The 17,766-nt window shown below is 31.1% G+C and overlaps 1 protein-coding gene across 5 annotated transcripts in view; it reads left to right on the forward strand.

Moving 5' to 3' along the window:
- Positions 1-17,766, forward strand: part of LOC114330181 (CUGBP Elav-like family member 1) — a 1,522,900-nt gene that overhangs the window by 493,361 nt on the left and 1,011,773 nt on the right. The window contains exon 1 of one of the 5 annotated variants that reach the window (XM_050642758.1): positions 10,781-11,036. The exons of the other annotated variants lie outside the window; for them this stretch is intronic. Within the exon in view, the coding sequence (XP_050498715.1) occupies positions 10,954-11,036 (83 nt within the window). The 5' untranslated portion in view covers positions 10,781-10,953. Of the gene's footprint in view, positions 1-10,780; positions 11,037-17,766 lie in introns of those variants that run through there. 5 annotated transcript variants of the gene reach the window in all.

Genomic DNA, 17,766 nt, shown 5'->3' on the forward strand with positions numbered 1-17,766 from the left:
ATCATACTAGTGACGTCATCCATCTGCGCATAATGACGTAATCGATGATTTTTTTTTAAATGAGAATAGAATTTCTCTAATTGAAATTTAATAAAAAATTTTCTTCTTGGTAAAGGATATATTAGTTTAAAAATCCCTAAAGGGCTACAAACATATGAACAAAACGTTTTCGCTCTGTAACAAGAGCATCATCAGTGTTACAAGAACATGGTGAGCCAACCAAAAAATACAAAGGTCAAAGCCTTTCAAAAAACAGACAAAAGTCTTATATAAATGAAAACATCGAAAAATCCAAAGGATGGATAAAATTCCTAAGGATACGGCCCTAGGGCAACATATGACTCCCACACGTTTTAAGTGGGTCAAAAGGTAACTAGGTCATTCTGTTATAAGAGGTTCCAGGCAACTAATGTTAGTTGCACCCTGTGCAATATAATTTTTTTTGTGCACCCTGTATAAATAATTATGTTAATAGTGAATATAGCATTGAATAACCTTTCGGATGAGCTATCATACCAACCCTATTCTCATTTAAAAAAAATAATCGTGCCCAGGTGGATGCCTTCACTAGTATCATAATATTTTATGTCAAAAAATTTTAATTTAAAATTGAAAATCGACTTATTTCGGGATTTATCTCCAGAGTCGCGCATTCTCGAGAAAATGAATTTATCCCAACTCAAACGTCCCCACTGTATAGCTAATCATGTTTGTCTGAAACGAAATTGGTAGTCACCTACTTAATTTTCTGAGAAAGTCGTCTGAATTACTTCTAAATACTAATTTAATACAATTAAAAGTATTATTTTAAATTTTTTTATATTCTTTTTTGTCTCTTTTAGAGGACATCTAACAGGTACTGAATATATGTAAAAATATGCATGGTACAGATAAATAATCGAAATATGCTATGTTAAAATACCATATTGAACTTATGCCTCAATCGTCCCTAAAATTTTTCATGTAAGTGGATTGACAGAAAATATTTGCCATATTTTGTCCCTTGTCAGATATTGATGTTAAGAATTTTGATACAATTTTCTCCTTTTAGCAATTTATCATCAATAGTACATTGTTTACCGGGTAGGAAAAGCTTAACATTCCTGGACGACTGTGAAGATTGCTAAGTCGAGGCGCAAGCCGAGACTTAGCAACACAGAGTCCAGGAATGTGGCTTTTCCTACGAGGTAAACATACTATTTTTCCGCAAATCGTTTAAAATTCGACAGATATTGATTGATTTAAAAAAAACGCCATACTTTTATTCCCAAATAAATGGTGCTTTGAAATTCCTAATAAAATTACTTGGGTTACTATGGAAACGTATTGAGGTTGAATTGTCAAACTTGACAATGTTTTCTATCATTTATGTAGAACACTAACAACTGTACGGAAATATCATTTCCTTACAGTAAGGAAATGACATTTCCTTACAGTAAGGAAGTCCTGACTTTTTCTTCAAGAAATTTTGACAGGAATGTCAAAATTTCCTGGCGATTTGCGGAAAAAGTAATTATTTTTTCATTTAAACAAATAACCTCGCGTCAACTGCTAAGAGTTTTTAGACATAGAACCTACATAACAGTAGATAAACTTTTTCATATCATATACAATTTTTTTTGTACATAGAACAAAAACTTTTTGTAAAATTTTGTTGTACAAAAAATACAAATTTCATTGTTTGGTAGATTACACAGGGCGTCCCGAAAAGATTGGTCATAATTTATACCACAGATTCTGGGATCAAAAATAGGTTGATTGAACCTCACTTACCTGTAGTCCGTCCGCTATAACTTTTCCCATGCGGTACGAATCATTTTCAATCAAATTAAGTCAAAACGTAAATTGAAACGAACGTCGATGTGTATGTACATTTTGTATACTGTATATTATATACTACACGCATCGGCGTATGTTTCACTTTCTGTTTTGACTTAATTTGATTGAAAATGAATCGTACCGCATGGGAAAAGTTATAGCGGACGGACTATATATACAATAGTGCACACAAAAAAAGTTACAAAAAAAAACAAGCCCTTTGAAGTTACAAAATGGAAATCAATTTTTTTCATATATCGAAAACTCTCAGAGATTTTTTATTGAAAATGTACATGTGGCATTTTTTTGGCAGAAATATCTTAAAAAAATTAAAGTGAAATTTGTGCACCCCATAAAAATTTTAGGGTGGTTTTGTTCTCTTAAATCCCCTTAACTTTTGTGTACGCTCCAATTAAATTATTATTTTGGTACCATTAGCTAAACACAATCTTTTAAAAACTGTTTTGCCTCTTAGCACTTTTTCGATAAAGCAGTGTTTATCGAGATATTTTGAATATTTTTCGAATCCACCACATATTTGTATATGGTTAAGTATGATTATAGAGACCTGTCAATAATCTGAAAATTTATTTATAATTTATATTTTTAGGTATATTTTGAAAAACAAGCTCCATCTCGATAAAAGGTGACTCACGAAAAAAATACTAAGACGCAAAAGTTTTAAAAACACTGTGTTTAAATAATGGTACCACAAGAATAGTTTAATTGGAACGTACACACACATTTGGGGGGTTTAAAGGAACAAAACCCTCATAAAATATTTATGTAAATATATTGAAAAAGAAGCCGCATCTCGATAAAAACTGGCTTATCGAAAAATACTAGGAGACAAAAAAGTTTTAAAAACGTTATGTTTAACTAATGGTACCACAATAATGAATTCATTGAAACGTACACAAAAGTTTGGGGGTTTAAGGGAATAAAATCCCCATGAATTTTTTATGGGGTGGACAAATTTTACTATAATTTGGTTTTAAGATGATCCTGCCATAAGAATAATACATGTCCATTTTGAATAAAAAATCTCTAATAGTTTTCGATATATTGAAAAAAATCGATTTTTATTTTGTATTTTCAAAGGGCTGTAACTTTTTTTATGAGCTCATTTGTACTAAGGTAAGTTGGGTTCAATGGAACTGTTTTTGTCCCCAAAATATGTGGTACAATTTATGACCAATCTTTTCGGGACACCCATATAATTTGGTTGCCTTGAGAAAACTAATGATGAATTAAAATTAACTTGCCTAATTAGATTAGAATTAACTGAGAAAGAAGAGTTATAATTAATGTAGATAAGTGTAGCGTCGTTTTTAAAGAAGATATGCCCAATGCACGACTTGGTGACAATGATGACTTGGTGTTTCCTGTTTCTTGGTAAGTCAAACCAGTTTAGTCTCTATTTTTTCAAAACATTTCTTTAAATTGGCGATCGTTTTATACTAGGTATTCATTGTTTATGCTGAGAGTATTAGGTACTCGTATATTGTATTGCTGGCTCCAATGTTACTAGGTTATCTGTTATAGATCTACCTGTACGGACCTCTGTACCTGTCGACCTGTACCTTTGTCGGCTATTTGAAACCTGTGTTTTTGAGATGCAATATAAGACGATAATTAACAATCATACTGACCAGACCAATATGAATTAGGGTTGTCTACTTGTCTGTTATCGTCTGGTCTTGATTTGCATTTATATGACTCAACTCTTGCAGACTCACAAACTCATTCAGGATACTATTATTCTCAACTAGATCAAGTATTTCACTATGTTTTTATGTTATGAACAAAATTTTTAAATTTGCAATACTCTAGCTAAAATGCAAAAATTCTGCCACAGAACTGGAATTTTAAGAACGTCTTCTTTGTTGGAATATAATATACTCTAATGAGCACATATTTAAATCATTGTGTGAAAGGGCATATAATCAAAATCCACGATTCTTCCTTCAAATCCTATTTTGCAACCATCTGTTTATATGGAACAGTAAATCAGACAAACTACAGACACTGGATCATCCGCCCAATACATTCAGATCTTACACCACTTGAATTTTCCTATAGGATTATTTAAAACATGATTTTTATGGTCTTCAAAAGGGAATATGGCGCTTTATGAGAGGTCAAAGAACGGAGGTAAAGGAACTAATAGAACCAAAACACATAGAAAAGGATACATGGATTAACTATCTAAAAAACTCTATGCAGAGGAAGAACAAATGATGCTTGAACCGGAATCACCAGAAATTACCACAAATGAAGATGTTAATATAAGTGCACAAGAAGTACGAAAAACATTCGAAAATCTGAAGAACCGAAAAGGCGCAGGTAAAGATGGAATACCAAACGAATTACTGAAATATTGTGGAGCAGCAATGACAGAACAATTAACAACAATAATTAACAAAATCATAAAACACAATAAAATACCGGAAGAATGGAGAACCAGCGAACTAATTTTACTATTCAAAAAAGGAGATAAAAGCAGCCAGAAAACTACAGAGGTATCAACTTGTTAAATACTACCCTAAAACCTACAACTAAAATCTTACAAGGCGTAATGAATCAGAGGATAAGTTTAGCAGATGAACAACAGGGTTTTCGTACTGGAATATCGTGTACAGATGCAATATTCGTCATAAAGCAAATTACTGAGAAATTACTAGAGTATAATATACCAGAATGTCTATGTTTGATTGATTTAAAGAAATCATTTGACAGAGTAAGACTCAAAGATATAATTCATCTTCTGTATAATAGAGAAGTCCCTCTAGATATCATAAAAACTATTGAGAACCTCTACCAAAACAACAAAATGGAAGTCAGAATAGATGGACAACTTACAGAAGCTATAGATAAAGGCAGCGGAATAAGACAGGGTGACTCATTGAGGCCTATGCTTTTCAATTTAATCATGGATGAAATCATCAAAAACGTCAAAAAAGGAGAGGATATAGAATGAGAAACAAAGAAGTAAAAATACTCTGCTATGCAGACGACGCAATATTGATAGCCCAAGATGAAGATAGTCTGCAAAGATTAGTCCAAAGACTTATCATAAGAGCAAAATAATTCAATATGACAAATTGATCCCAGAAAACCAAAACAATAGTAATCAGTAAAGAACCAATCAGATGCAAAATATAAATTGATGGTATCAGTATTGAACAAGTAATGGGAGTAAAATACCTTGGAATTACATTGTCAAGTTACGGAGACCTAGACAAAAAAGTGAGAAATCAAGTACAAAAAGCAAATAGATTGGCAGGATGCCTTAATAACACTATATGGCGAAACCGACATATTAACACTGAGATGAAGTCAAGAATTTATAAAGCCAATGTAAGACCAATAATGATATATGCATCAGAAACAAGACCCGATACAGCCACAACACAAAGACTACTGGAAACGGCAGAGATGAGAGTACTGAGAAGAATTACAGGAAATACACCGAGAGATTGAAAGAGGAGCGAAGATATTAAGATATTAGAAGACAATGTAACGTACAGTGTATAAACGAATGGACATTAAATAGAAAAAAAGAATGGAAAAACCATATAACCAGAATGGGGAAGACACGTGTGGTCAAAATAGCACGAGATAAATCACCAATCGGTAGAAGTAGCGGCCGACCGCGCAAAAGATGGAGTGACAACCTTCCATAGAGGTATCAATCCGCCAATGAACAAGCAGAATTGCTTATTAGTCCAGGGCGCATCTGTTTTGAGATGGACTTTGAGAGGTGACTCAAATGTTTTTGCAGGAATTGCTTGAAAATAAATCAAATAATAATATTTTAGTTATCCTCCCTCTCAAAAAGGTCCGGAACATTGTTTAAATAATCAAAATGTCAAAAATTGAAGGAAAAATTCGATTTTTTTCTTCGTTTTTTGATTATAACTTTAAAAGTATTCATTTTCGAGAAAAGTTGTACTGACATAAAAGTTGCGTAATTAAATTTCCTACAATATAGAATTAGTCGAAAATTAAAAAAATAGTCACCCTAGTTGCAAAATAGCAATAATTGCGAAAAAACCATACAAAAACAAGTATTGGCATTTTACGTTTTTCAACCATTTATGCTACACTTAGGACCTTCATATTTCACTCAGAAAAACCTTATGATACAGTAAAAGAATACTGTAAATTTCATTAACATCGGTTCAATAGATTTTGCAAAATAAATTTTAAAATCCAGCTTTCGCAAAAAAAATTTATTTTTTCAAAATGTTACAGGACTGAAAATAAAGCAGATAGCAAGTTGAAATTTTTTTTGCTTATAGAAGTGTACTGCACCTTTCAGTTGCTGTTTTGAAAATTAAAATCGATTAATTACAACGGCGTCAGAAAATTTTTGAAATAAACAATAATTTGTGGTGCTACGCGCAGGACAGCGATGTTCGATTCACACAAGTTGATTTCCACCAAAATTTCTTCCTATCTTTATCTAATGTATTATTTTCTTACTCTATATTTTGTTGTATTTTAATATTTTAATTCCACAAAAGTCAAACTAATTTTATTATTGTTTGTGAAATATTGTTTAAACAATTGCATATGTTTAAAAATAATAAATTTTTATTATTTAAGTTATAATATATGAACGAAGAAAGTTTTTGCTACAAAAAGTGTTATTTCAAAGGACAGAGTATGTGTTTTTATTTTGCAATAAACAAATTTATTTATTTATATCGAAATGTAATAAAAATTAAAATATACCAATCATTATCAAAGGTCATTGGAATGCCCAATCAAAGAAAACTATCCGCTGTCCTGCGCGTAGCACCAATAATAATGTTTATTTAAAAAAATTTCTGACGCCGTGTTGTTATCGATTTTAATTTTGCAAATTGGCAAATGAAAGGTACAGTGCACTTCTATAAGCAAAAAAAAAATTCAACTTGCTATCTGCTTTATTTTCAGTCCTGTAACATTTTGAAAAAATGAATTTTTTTACGAAAGCTGGATTGCAAAATTTATTTGCAAAATCTATTGAACCGATTTTAATGAAATCTACAACATTGTTTTACTGTATAATAAAGTTTTTTATGGTGAAATACAAAGGTCCTAAGTGTAGCATAAATGGTTGAAAAACGTAAAATGCGAATACTTGTTTTTGTATGGTTTTTTCGAAATTATTGCTCTTTTGCAGCTAGGGTGACTATTTTTTAAATTTTTAACCAACTCTATATTGTAGGAAATTTAATGACACAACTTTTATGTCAATACAACTTTTCTCGGAACTGAACACTTTTAAAGTTATAATCAAAAAACGAAGAAAAAAATCGAATTTTTCCTTAATTTTTTGACATTTTGATTATTTAAACAATGTTTCGGACCTTTTTGAGAGGGAGGATAACTCAAATATTATTATTTGATTTATTTTCAAGCAATTTCTGCAAAAAAATTTGAGTCACCTCTCAACGTCCAAATGTACTAATATTTTTACAGATGGGCCCTGGTCTATATAAAGAGGAACAAGAAGAAGACTATTTAAAACCAAAAGTTTGCATTGGTAATTAGATTGGAAGTTCGTATTTTATTATGAAAATTATAACTTAAAAAATGATCCACGACGTTTAAGAAGATTCTTTGGTTCAATTACTGCTAAGAGATAGGTGAGAGGGAATTTGAACATTTATTTTAAGCCAAAAACAAATTTTATACAGTCAAATAAACACTTTTTTCTGTTATATTAACAGTAAAATTAATTATGTATCAAATTACATGCATAATTCAAAAATTAAATATTTTTTGATCATCTCGTATAAATAATTACGTTAATGTTTACGTTATTGTTAATGTTACTGTAATTACGTCAATGTTACAGAATGAAGATGTGAATATCGTTTTAAATGAGCTAGCACACGACCCCTATTCTCATTAAAAAATCATCGATGACGTCATCATACTCAGATGATAACGTAGATGGATAACTAGTATATGCCAAAAAATCATAAATTAAAAATAAAAATCAACCTGTGTTTCGGGATTTGATTCGAAAATCGCCCATTCTCAAAAAATGAATTTATTTCATAATTTTGACCCTCATTATTATAGATATACAGGATGAGTTTTTAGTGCGGGATCGGTCGATACTTCCATTATGGTATAGAATATCGAAAAAAGTTATTTAGAAAAAATGTAGGCAATGATATTCTCCAGGTTTGTAAAATATGTCCATTTCTACCGGGTGATCAGTAACTGCGTGGTATATCAAACATATATTTTTTTAAATGGGACACCCTATATATTTTTTCATATTTATATTCCTCTCATAATTCTTGTTCATATAATATAGGGTTTTGCATTACTATACAGAGTATTTAACAAGTTATGACCATTTTTATTTCTAAATCCCTTTGGGATTAACACCATGTACATAAAGAAGTTATTCATGACCATAATTTGTTTTATACAATAAGATAAACAGTATACTTTAGCTTTTATATCAAGTTTAATTGAAATCATTGACGAATATTTGTATACAGGGTGAACTACAAAACCTAATTACGATTTCCTCAATTTTTTTAAATGGACCACCCTATATTTTATTCTTTGAAAATATTGTATTTACGATACTCTTTCATTTTTATATAGCATTCCCTATACCTAAACTTATTACTTTCCGAGATATTTTAAGCTTTCTTCAAATTTTGGGAATACATTCAATTTTTCTAGTAGAAATAAGTTAGTATTGAGCGATAATTAAACAAAATTATTTTTATTCAATAAATAACTAACACAAAATATAGACTATTACAATATGCAGTGAATGTACCAATAAATGTGATATTAAGAAATTATCATATTTCCCAAATATACAAGAATCGTAAAATTCCAACACAAAAAATTTGTCTTGTATATAATAATATAACAAGATTATTTTTATTCAATAAATAACTCACATAAAACATAAATCAAAGCAATATACAACTGATGTAACAGTTTTTAGATTGTTACATCAGCAGTATTCTAAGCCAAGAAATTTTTAGTAAAACATTCAATTTTATAAGCACTTAAACTGCGAAACAAAGTTACGATTTTCTCAATTTTTTTAAATATATTTTATTATTTATTTTTTAGGAATGTTATATCAATGACACTTTTTCATTTTTATGTAGCATTTCCTATACCTAAACTTCTTAGTTTCTGAGATATTTTTAGTTTTCTTCATTTGCCGGAAATACATTCAATTTTTAAAAATAAAAATAACTTAACAAATAAGTATAGTGTAATAATATAACAAATATTTGCATTCAATAAATAACTAACAAAATGTATAAACCATAACAATCTATATCTAATAAATGTACCAATTAATGTGATGTTAAGGATATAATTCTAAAGTAAATGTTGAAAATGTCCAACTTTAACGTCTATGCAATTTTGTACCGATGTTAAAATTACCGAGCCACATTTTTTAACATTTTTGTAAGTCAATATTATTAAAAGCTTCTCTTATTCTATCAGCTTCTATTTTTCATATCATCAGGCGTTGTTGGATGCTTCTGATATACAATTTTTTTTATATAGCCCCACATGAAAAAATCAATTTTGGAAGAACTGAAGCACCGTCGGCGTCGTTTAAAAACCTCAATCGTCAAAAAAATGTGGTCCAATTAAATAATCGGCAACAATAGCACCTTAAACATTAATAGATCACCTAGTTTGACCATTAGTGTTAACAAAGTAGAGATTTCTTGATGCGTATTAATGAAAATTAGTATGAAAATTATAGTACCTATTAAAAACTGCGCGTCACAATCTGCAATTAGGAACGTGTTACTAAAACCTTCTTGGCTTAGAATACTGTTGATATAACAATCTAAAAACTGTTACGTCAGTTGTATATTGCTTTGATTTATGTTTTGTGTGAGTTGTTTATTAAATAAAAATAATCTTGTTATATTATTATACACAAGACATTTTTTTTTGTAGAAATTTTACGATTCTTGTATATTAGGGAAATATCATAATTCCTTAATATCACATTTATTGATACATTCATTGCATATTCTTATGGATTATATGTTTTGTTAGTTATTTATTGAATAAAAATAATTTTGTTATATTATCACTCAATACTAACTTATTTCTAGAAAAAAAATTGAATGTGTTGCCGAAATTTGAAGATAACTGAAAATATCTCGGAAAGTGATGAGTTTAAATATAGGAATGTTATATAAAAATGAAAGAATATTATAAATACAATATGACAAAAAAAAATATATGGTGATCCATTTAAAAAAATTGAGAAAATCGTAATTTGGTTTTGTAGTTCACCCTGTATACAAATATTCGTCAATGAAATCAATTAAACTTAATTTACAAACTACAGTACATTGTTTATCTTATTATAGAAAACATATTATTGTTCATGACTTAGTTCTTTATATACATGGTGTTAATCTCATATTGATTTCGAAATAAAAATGGTCATAACTTGTTTAATACTCTGTATAGTAATGCAAAACCTTATATTTTATGAACAGGAATTATGAGAGGAATATAAATATGAAAAAATATATAGGGTGTTCCATTTAAAAAATAGTATGTTTGATATACCACGCAGTTACTGATCACCCTGTAGAAATGAACATATCTTCCAAGCCTGGGGAATATCAATGCCTACATTTTTTCTAAATAACTTTTTTCGATATTATATACCACAATGAAATTATCGACCGATCCCTTACTGAAAACTCACCCTGTATATTAATTAATCAGTTCTAGATATTTAGTTGTTTATAAATACTAAATATGTAAGTAAATCAAATAAAGGTAAACAAATATAATTCTTAATTGTAATTAAAATATTTTCGAAAGTGTATCTCACAATATGTTTTAATTTACCACAATCCTCTTAATGAATTTTCTGTACCTGTCTTAACGGCAACATTTTTTGTCGCACAGAAAAACTAACAGAATTTATCGATAGTCGTCGAAAAGTGAAAATATTCGCTCATTTTGTCCTGACTTAGCTGTCGAACGTGGCTTTCGTGTACGGTAGTTGTGAACACGTGGTTAAAACTTTTAACAAAATTGTTTTTTAAAACCGTCAAAATTTATCGAATTTTGTGTGTGCTCTGTTTATTAATTTCGCGTAACACCATGTTAGATATTCCGTTTTATTTTAGACAACAGCTTAATAGCTACAGAGCTGAAATTAAGGAAAGCCGTTTTAAAGATGAACTGTAAGTACCTCTGATTTATTAGTTAGCAAATAAATAATAAATACTGTCCAATAATGTAGATTCATTATTACTATTGTAGATTTTAGATAAAATCTGCTGATAAATATTTCAGAAAACAAATTTATGATATATCTGAATAAGTAAATCCTGTGTATGGAAATGGAAACTATTTTAATTTTTGTTATTAGTACATTATTTCACGGTTTTTGCTGTATATTTTAAAAAACCGCTTGGATTAAAATGAAATTTGGCAAACGCATAGCTAACATGTTAACGAAGAAAATTGATATTGTGCAGATGTGAGATTATGCCATAGGGGCGAGTTTCACCCCCTCCCGTGGGTAAAATAATATATGTCCGAAATAACTCCGGAAATCGACAAACTGACTAATTCTAAGCAACTTTTGTTCTTTAGAGTTTTTTCACCAAGTCAATACTTTTCGAGTTATTTGCGAGTGAACTTATTAATTTTTCAATAAAATAACCACGTTTTTAGACGGTTTTTCGCAAATAACTTAAAGAGTAAGTATTTTGTCGAAAAAATAATTTTTAGCAAAAATATAACCTGCAAAAAAGTGAACAAAATGGTGTATATATTCTGTCTCTACACTTAGCAGCAGCAGAGTTATAGATAATGAAAAATAGGTTTATATTCGTCAAATTCCCAATCGAATATTTTAACTTGAAATAACCAAAAAATGAAGCACTTTTTCTGGATTACAACTTTTTAAAGTGTTTAAAAAAAGCTTTCTTTTGTTTTACAAAAAACATTTCTAGCTTCAAAAATAAACAAGTTGCACTCAAAATAAAGTTGGTCACTTTTGTTTTGGCAAAAAAAATCGGGAAGATCAACCCCTAATTAGCAACTTAAATGATCTTAATCATTATCGCTTCCCAAGTTACTTTACTTATGTTGTGTTTATATGATCTGTAAGTTTCGTCGTTTCAAAGTGCTCATTTTTTTTAAAGATTGGCTTTAAAATAAAATTTTCAAAATTTTTAATTTTGGAGAAAATGCATTTTTTTCAAAATAACTTAAAAATTGTTAGAGATACCAAAAATCTGAAACAATAAAAAAAGTCGGCTTGCTTTTCTGAATATTTTGTATTTTTTTGTTTTACTGTAAGACAAAAATTGGTTAAGATTTGGTGTATCTAAATTTGAATAAACTTGTGATTAGTGAATCTTTCAAACCATTTTAACTACAGCCCTCTCAAAAATGAGGACTTAAAACCAATGAAACTTACAGATTATATAAACAATACATACAGGAGTAAAGAAACTTGTCAAGTGGTAACGATTACGTTCAACTATTTTTAATGGGAATAAGCCACAATTTTACCAAAAAAATGATTTCATTAACGTTTCGAAGCCCAAATCGGGTTTCGTTGTCAAAATACAAAATACTACTAAAATAAACAAAAACGTTGTTGCTAAGTAAAAAAATTCTTCTAATAATTTATTTAATCTGACTCATTTATATTAGCAATTCAGACGTATATTATACATTTTAAAGTAGAAAACTTTAAAATGATATCGCCAATATATATGAGTTGCATTCCTGGGACGACTTTACTAAAAGATAGTTCATTCGATTACATGAAATCAATCCTAACTCAAGAAGATCCGTCACAAAAAATCATAGCATGTGATCTGTCTTTAAAAAGACAACCAAATGCAACGATGACAAAAATTCTCGCGTTAGAGATTCCATAGTAAATCACGAGGGAAAAATGAATTGATTGATTTCATGTAATCGAATGAACTATCTTTTAGTAAAGTTGACCCAGGAACGCAACTCATAAACATTGGCGATATCATTTTAAAATCTTCTACTTTCAAATGTATAATATACGTCTAATTGGCAATATAAATGAGCCACATTAAATAAATTTTAGAATAATTTTTTTACTTAGCAACAATATTTTTGGGCTTCGAAACGTTAATGAAATCATTTTTTTTTGGTAAAATTGTGGTTTATTCCCATTAAAAATAGTTGATTATAAAAATGCCACAAGGAAATAGCTTCAGAACAACATTAAGATTACGTTCATTTGAGATGCTAATTATGGGGTGATTTTGCCGATTTTTTTACCAAAATGAAAGGGACCAACTTTATTTTGAGCGTAACTTGGTTCTTTTTGATGATAGAAATGTTTTTTTGTAAAACAAAAGAAAGCTTTTTTAAACACTTTAAAAAAGTTGTAATGAGCTTTCCCCAAAAAGTGCTTTATTTTTTGGTTATTTCAAGTTAAAATACACTTATTTAACATGTGCTCCATCTGACACTGCGTATAGTAAATTTTTGATAAACTTTCACTTTCATTTTTTACCTTGCACCTTTCACATATATTTTGTTCAATTTTTCGTTAAGGATTACGTAATTTTGAAGAAATCAGATAATTTTTAAGTATGAGTAATTCAACAAGGAGCTCTTTTTATCACTGACTTATTCGACCCTATATGTTGACTTCTTTTATGTTTTGTTATGCTTGCTTATCCGTAGCTTTACACAGCTTATTCTCTTTCTCTTTTACCACATCCCAATAACCATTTTTATTCTTACAACTTTTCTTCAGTGAGGTCTGTTTTTTTCCATTTCAGTTTTTATTTTTGTGTCTTTAATTATAATCTACGAGATCCTTTTTTCCTTCCTGTTCTGTCCGGTTTCCATTTCCAGTTAATCAGGGGTATTCTTGTCTCATCCATTATTTGCATTCATCCATCCCAGCGTAACTTCCTTTTTTCTATTTCGTCATTTAGTGTCTCATTTAGATTCATTAGTGCTCTAATTATTTCATTTCGAATTCTATCCACCATTGTTAATCTGCAGCTTTGTCTCCAAAAACATAATTTTCATTGTATTTATTCGGTTTTCCATTCTTCTAATTATCATCCACGTCTCTTGATCACGTCAAGATCCACGTCAATTGAGTAGCTTTCCACTATTGTTTTAAGAGGGTAGTCGTAAAATCTTGGTCAAATACTATTAAAATAAATTGTAACTTATTAAAATAAACATTATAGAATTTTTCCGGGAGTTTTCGCCCTCAGTAGTAATGCAATCTCTCATTCTGCGTTTAAAGTTTTCAAAAACACTTATTAGTTTTGTCAGTATTCGAAAAAAATTAATGCATTTAAATAGCATGGGACCAAGATTTTGCGCCCACCCCTTAAAGATTTGGTATTTATACTACAATCACAATAAAGATGCAGTAGATGTAAACAAACCAAGATACGTTGAATGTTACGAGGAGCACTCCCAAATCATAATTTACAAGGTATAAAATCTAAATCCCCTATTAAGATTTACAAAGTTTATACATACATTGTAAATCATGATTCGGAAGTGCTCCTCGTAACATTCAACGGCATTCAACGTGTCTTAGTTTATTTATTTCTGGTGCATCTTTATTGTGATTTTAGTTTATTATTGCTTGCATAATCGTAGTTCCATTTTATACTTTCTTCTTCAGCCTTCAGTAATCCAACTTTGGACATAGGCCTCCCACAATTCAATCCAGTGTTGTCTATTTTGCGCCACCTGTTTCCAGTTGTGTCCTCCAAACTTCTTTATGCCATCGGCCCATCTCATTTGTGGCCTTCCTCTACTTCTTCTTAACCACGGTCTCCATTTTTGTATTTCGTGATTCCATCTTTTATCCTTCAGGCGAGCATTGTGCCGTGCGCAAGCTCCATTTTAATTTGGCAGCATGTTCTCCTGCGTCTTTTACTTTGGTTTTGCTTCTAATCCATGTATTTGTTTTTTTGTCTATGAGCCTCACCCCGAGCATTGATCTTTCCATCGCTCTCTGTGCCTTTACTATTTTATCCATATTGGCCTTGGTGAGTGTCCACGTCTGTGAACCATACGTAAGTATAGGGAGGATACACTGATCGTACACTCTGGTTCTCAAATATTGTTCTATTTTAGTTTTCTTGTTTTTCAAGATCCAACTCAGTTTTCCAAATCCTGCCCACGCTAACCGTATTCTTCTAGTAATTTCGGCAGTTTGATTTTCTTTGTTAACTTTCATTATCTGTCTCAGGTAGATGTATTCGCTTACTGTTTCTAAATCTATGTCATTCAACGTTATTTTTGTAATGTTCGGTGTATTCGTCATTACTTTTGTTTTTTCCAAGTTTATCTTAAGACCTACTTTTTCAGAAGCTTGAAATAGTTACGTCATCATGGTCTGTAATCCTTCGAAACTTATAGCAAATATTACAATGTCGTCAGCATATCTCAAATGACTCAGTTTTCTTCCATTAACATTTATTCCTTTATCTACCCAGTTAATCTTGTCTTTCAACACGTCTTCAAGTCCCAGTGTGAACAGCTTTGGTGAGATAACCTCTCCCTGGCGAACTCCTCTATTGATTGGTATACTTTGGTTTTCTCATCTATTTGTATTTTCATTGTAGCTTTCTTAAAAATATTATGTATGAGCATTCTGTATCAAGAATCTATCCTGCAGTTGTTCATAGCTCTTTCTATTGCCCAAAGTTCTATGAAGTCGAATGCCTTTTCATAATCAACGAAGCCAATTTATAAGTTCAAGCGATATTCATTGGCTTTCTCTATTAGCGTTCTGACTGTAAGAAGATGATCCGCTGTACTGTAACTCTTTCGGAATCCTGCCTGCTCTACCGGTTGATAGCGATCAAGCTTCGACGATAGCCTATTAGTTATTACTCTCATAAACAGTTTGTACATTTGGGACAACAGGGAAATTGGCCTATAGTTCTTCAGATCTCCCTTGTCTCCTTTTTTGAAGAGAATTATTGTCAAGCTTTCTTTCCAATCATCTGGGACTTCTCCTTTGTGAAGGCATTCGTTGAAGAGATTTTTCAATTCTTCGAGAATAATTTCACTCCCCTCCTTTAACATTTCGGCAAGTATTCCATCTGGGCCCGGAGCCTTATTGTTCTTTAGTTGTACCATAGCTTGTTTTATTTCGAAGGATTCTATATTAGGGAGTACTTCTGAGTTGACATTTATTATCTTTTTCTTAAGATTTTCCTTTGCGGTGTTATCTGGGTCTTTGTTTGAGGAATATAAATCACGGTAAAATGTTTGTGCAATTTTTAGGATTTTGTTCTTTTCTCTTGTTTCTTTTCCATTTTATCTTTTAATGAGATTATTAGAGGCTTTCCTATGTTTGGTCTTAAGCATTGTAGGCCTCAGTTCTTTTCTATAATTTGTTCTACCTTGTTTTCATTGTAGATCCTTCTTCCTTTACTCCCTTCTTTATTTAGAAATGGGCGTCTCTTTTCCATCAACCGTTTTGTTCCAACGCTTATTTTGTCGTCCCTACTTTTCGTTTTCTTTGCCGCAGACAGGCCTGCTTTCAAGAGCTTTCGTTGCATGTCTCTATTAATTGTGTTCATGTCGGTATTTTCTTGTTGATAATATCCTACAAATTCTTCCCTTATACAAAGACTTCTCTGTACTCATCTCCCTTCTGTCGGATTTTAGTTTGATCTATCTGATTACAATTATGTGGCCTATTTCTATGGGTTTTGGTCTGTTTAAAAATAATCCTTGCTCTTAAAAGACGATGATCGCCGCCAGTTGTGAATTGATTTAGAGCGGTTATGTCTTAAAAAATGTCTTTGTTCTCACATAAGAAGTAATTGATCTCGTTTTTCGTCTTTTTATCGGGAGATATCCACGTCCATTTTTGGTTTGCTTGTTTTTTGAAATATGTATTCATGGCATATAAATTTTGTTGTTCTAAGAAGTTATATAATTTTTCTCCTCTTTCATTTCGTGTGCGATAACCATCCATCCCTATTTTAGTTTCAGTATTTTCTTCTTTTTTACCTAATTTTGCGTTGAAATCTCCCATAATTATAGTATATCTTGTATCATTTTCATCTAATGCTGTTATCAGATCTTCGTAGAACATTTCAACTTTCTCTTCCTGATGTGATGTTGTGGGAGCATACACATGTATTACCTTTATCTTAGTTTTATTATCTAGGTGTACTATAATATAAGCTACTCTATAAGAAAAGCTTTTATATGTTGAAATGTATGGTGTGAGATACTTTTTGATAAGAAATCGTACTCCACCATAGGTTTCGTCTATTTTCCCTGTATAGTACAGGCGATTTCCAGAGTTTAACTACATGCATTTTTCGCCTCTTCTTTTCACTTCTGACAGTCCTACAATATCCCACTTTATCTTGGATAGTTCTTCTTCTAATTCGTGTACTTTTTCATCTTTAGCCATCGATTGAATGTTGTATGTGGCTAGTAGTAACTTTTTTTGTTTGGTCGTATCTATTTTGGCGCGTTTTGTTGAGCTTGTGCGTCCCCCAGAATCCAAGAGGCTGACCGTTTTCCGGTGTGGGAGTCTGCTTGCTCTGAGCTGCTTGCTCTACCCACCTGGAGAACCATTCCGTATTGTTTCAAGTTCAACATGTTTTTTTTTTAGGGGTATGTTGGCATTAAAACACCACGCTTGTCGGACGGGTTGGTGAGTCTTCGCAGTATCACAGCCGGTTAAATCAATATCAGATTATCGCCTGCGACTTTGTGGAACCGCACCTGTAAGGAATTTTATTCTACAGCCGCGGGCCACTAATGACACAGCTGCTGACGTGTATCATGTCTGGATCAGCGCTACATTTGATTTTACACGAACCCTAAAATCGGGGGTCGCCACTTCCGCCATACACACCGTACTGAATATGTTTTTCTCCGCCGTGGATACCGTTGTGG

The sequence above is a fragment of the Diabrotica virgifera genome, chromosome 2 (assembly GCF_917563875.1).
Source record: "Diabrotica virgifera virgifera chromosome 2, PGI_DIABVI_V3a".
Taxonomy (NCBI): Eukaryota; Metazoa; Arthropoda; class Insecta; order Coleoptera; family Chrysomelidae; genus Diabrotica; species Diabrotica virgifera.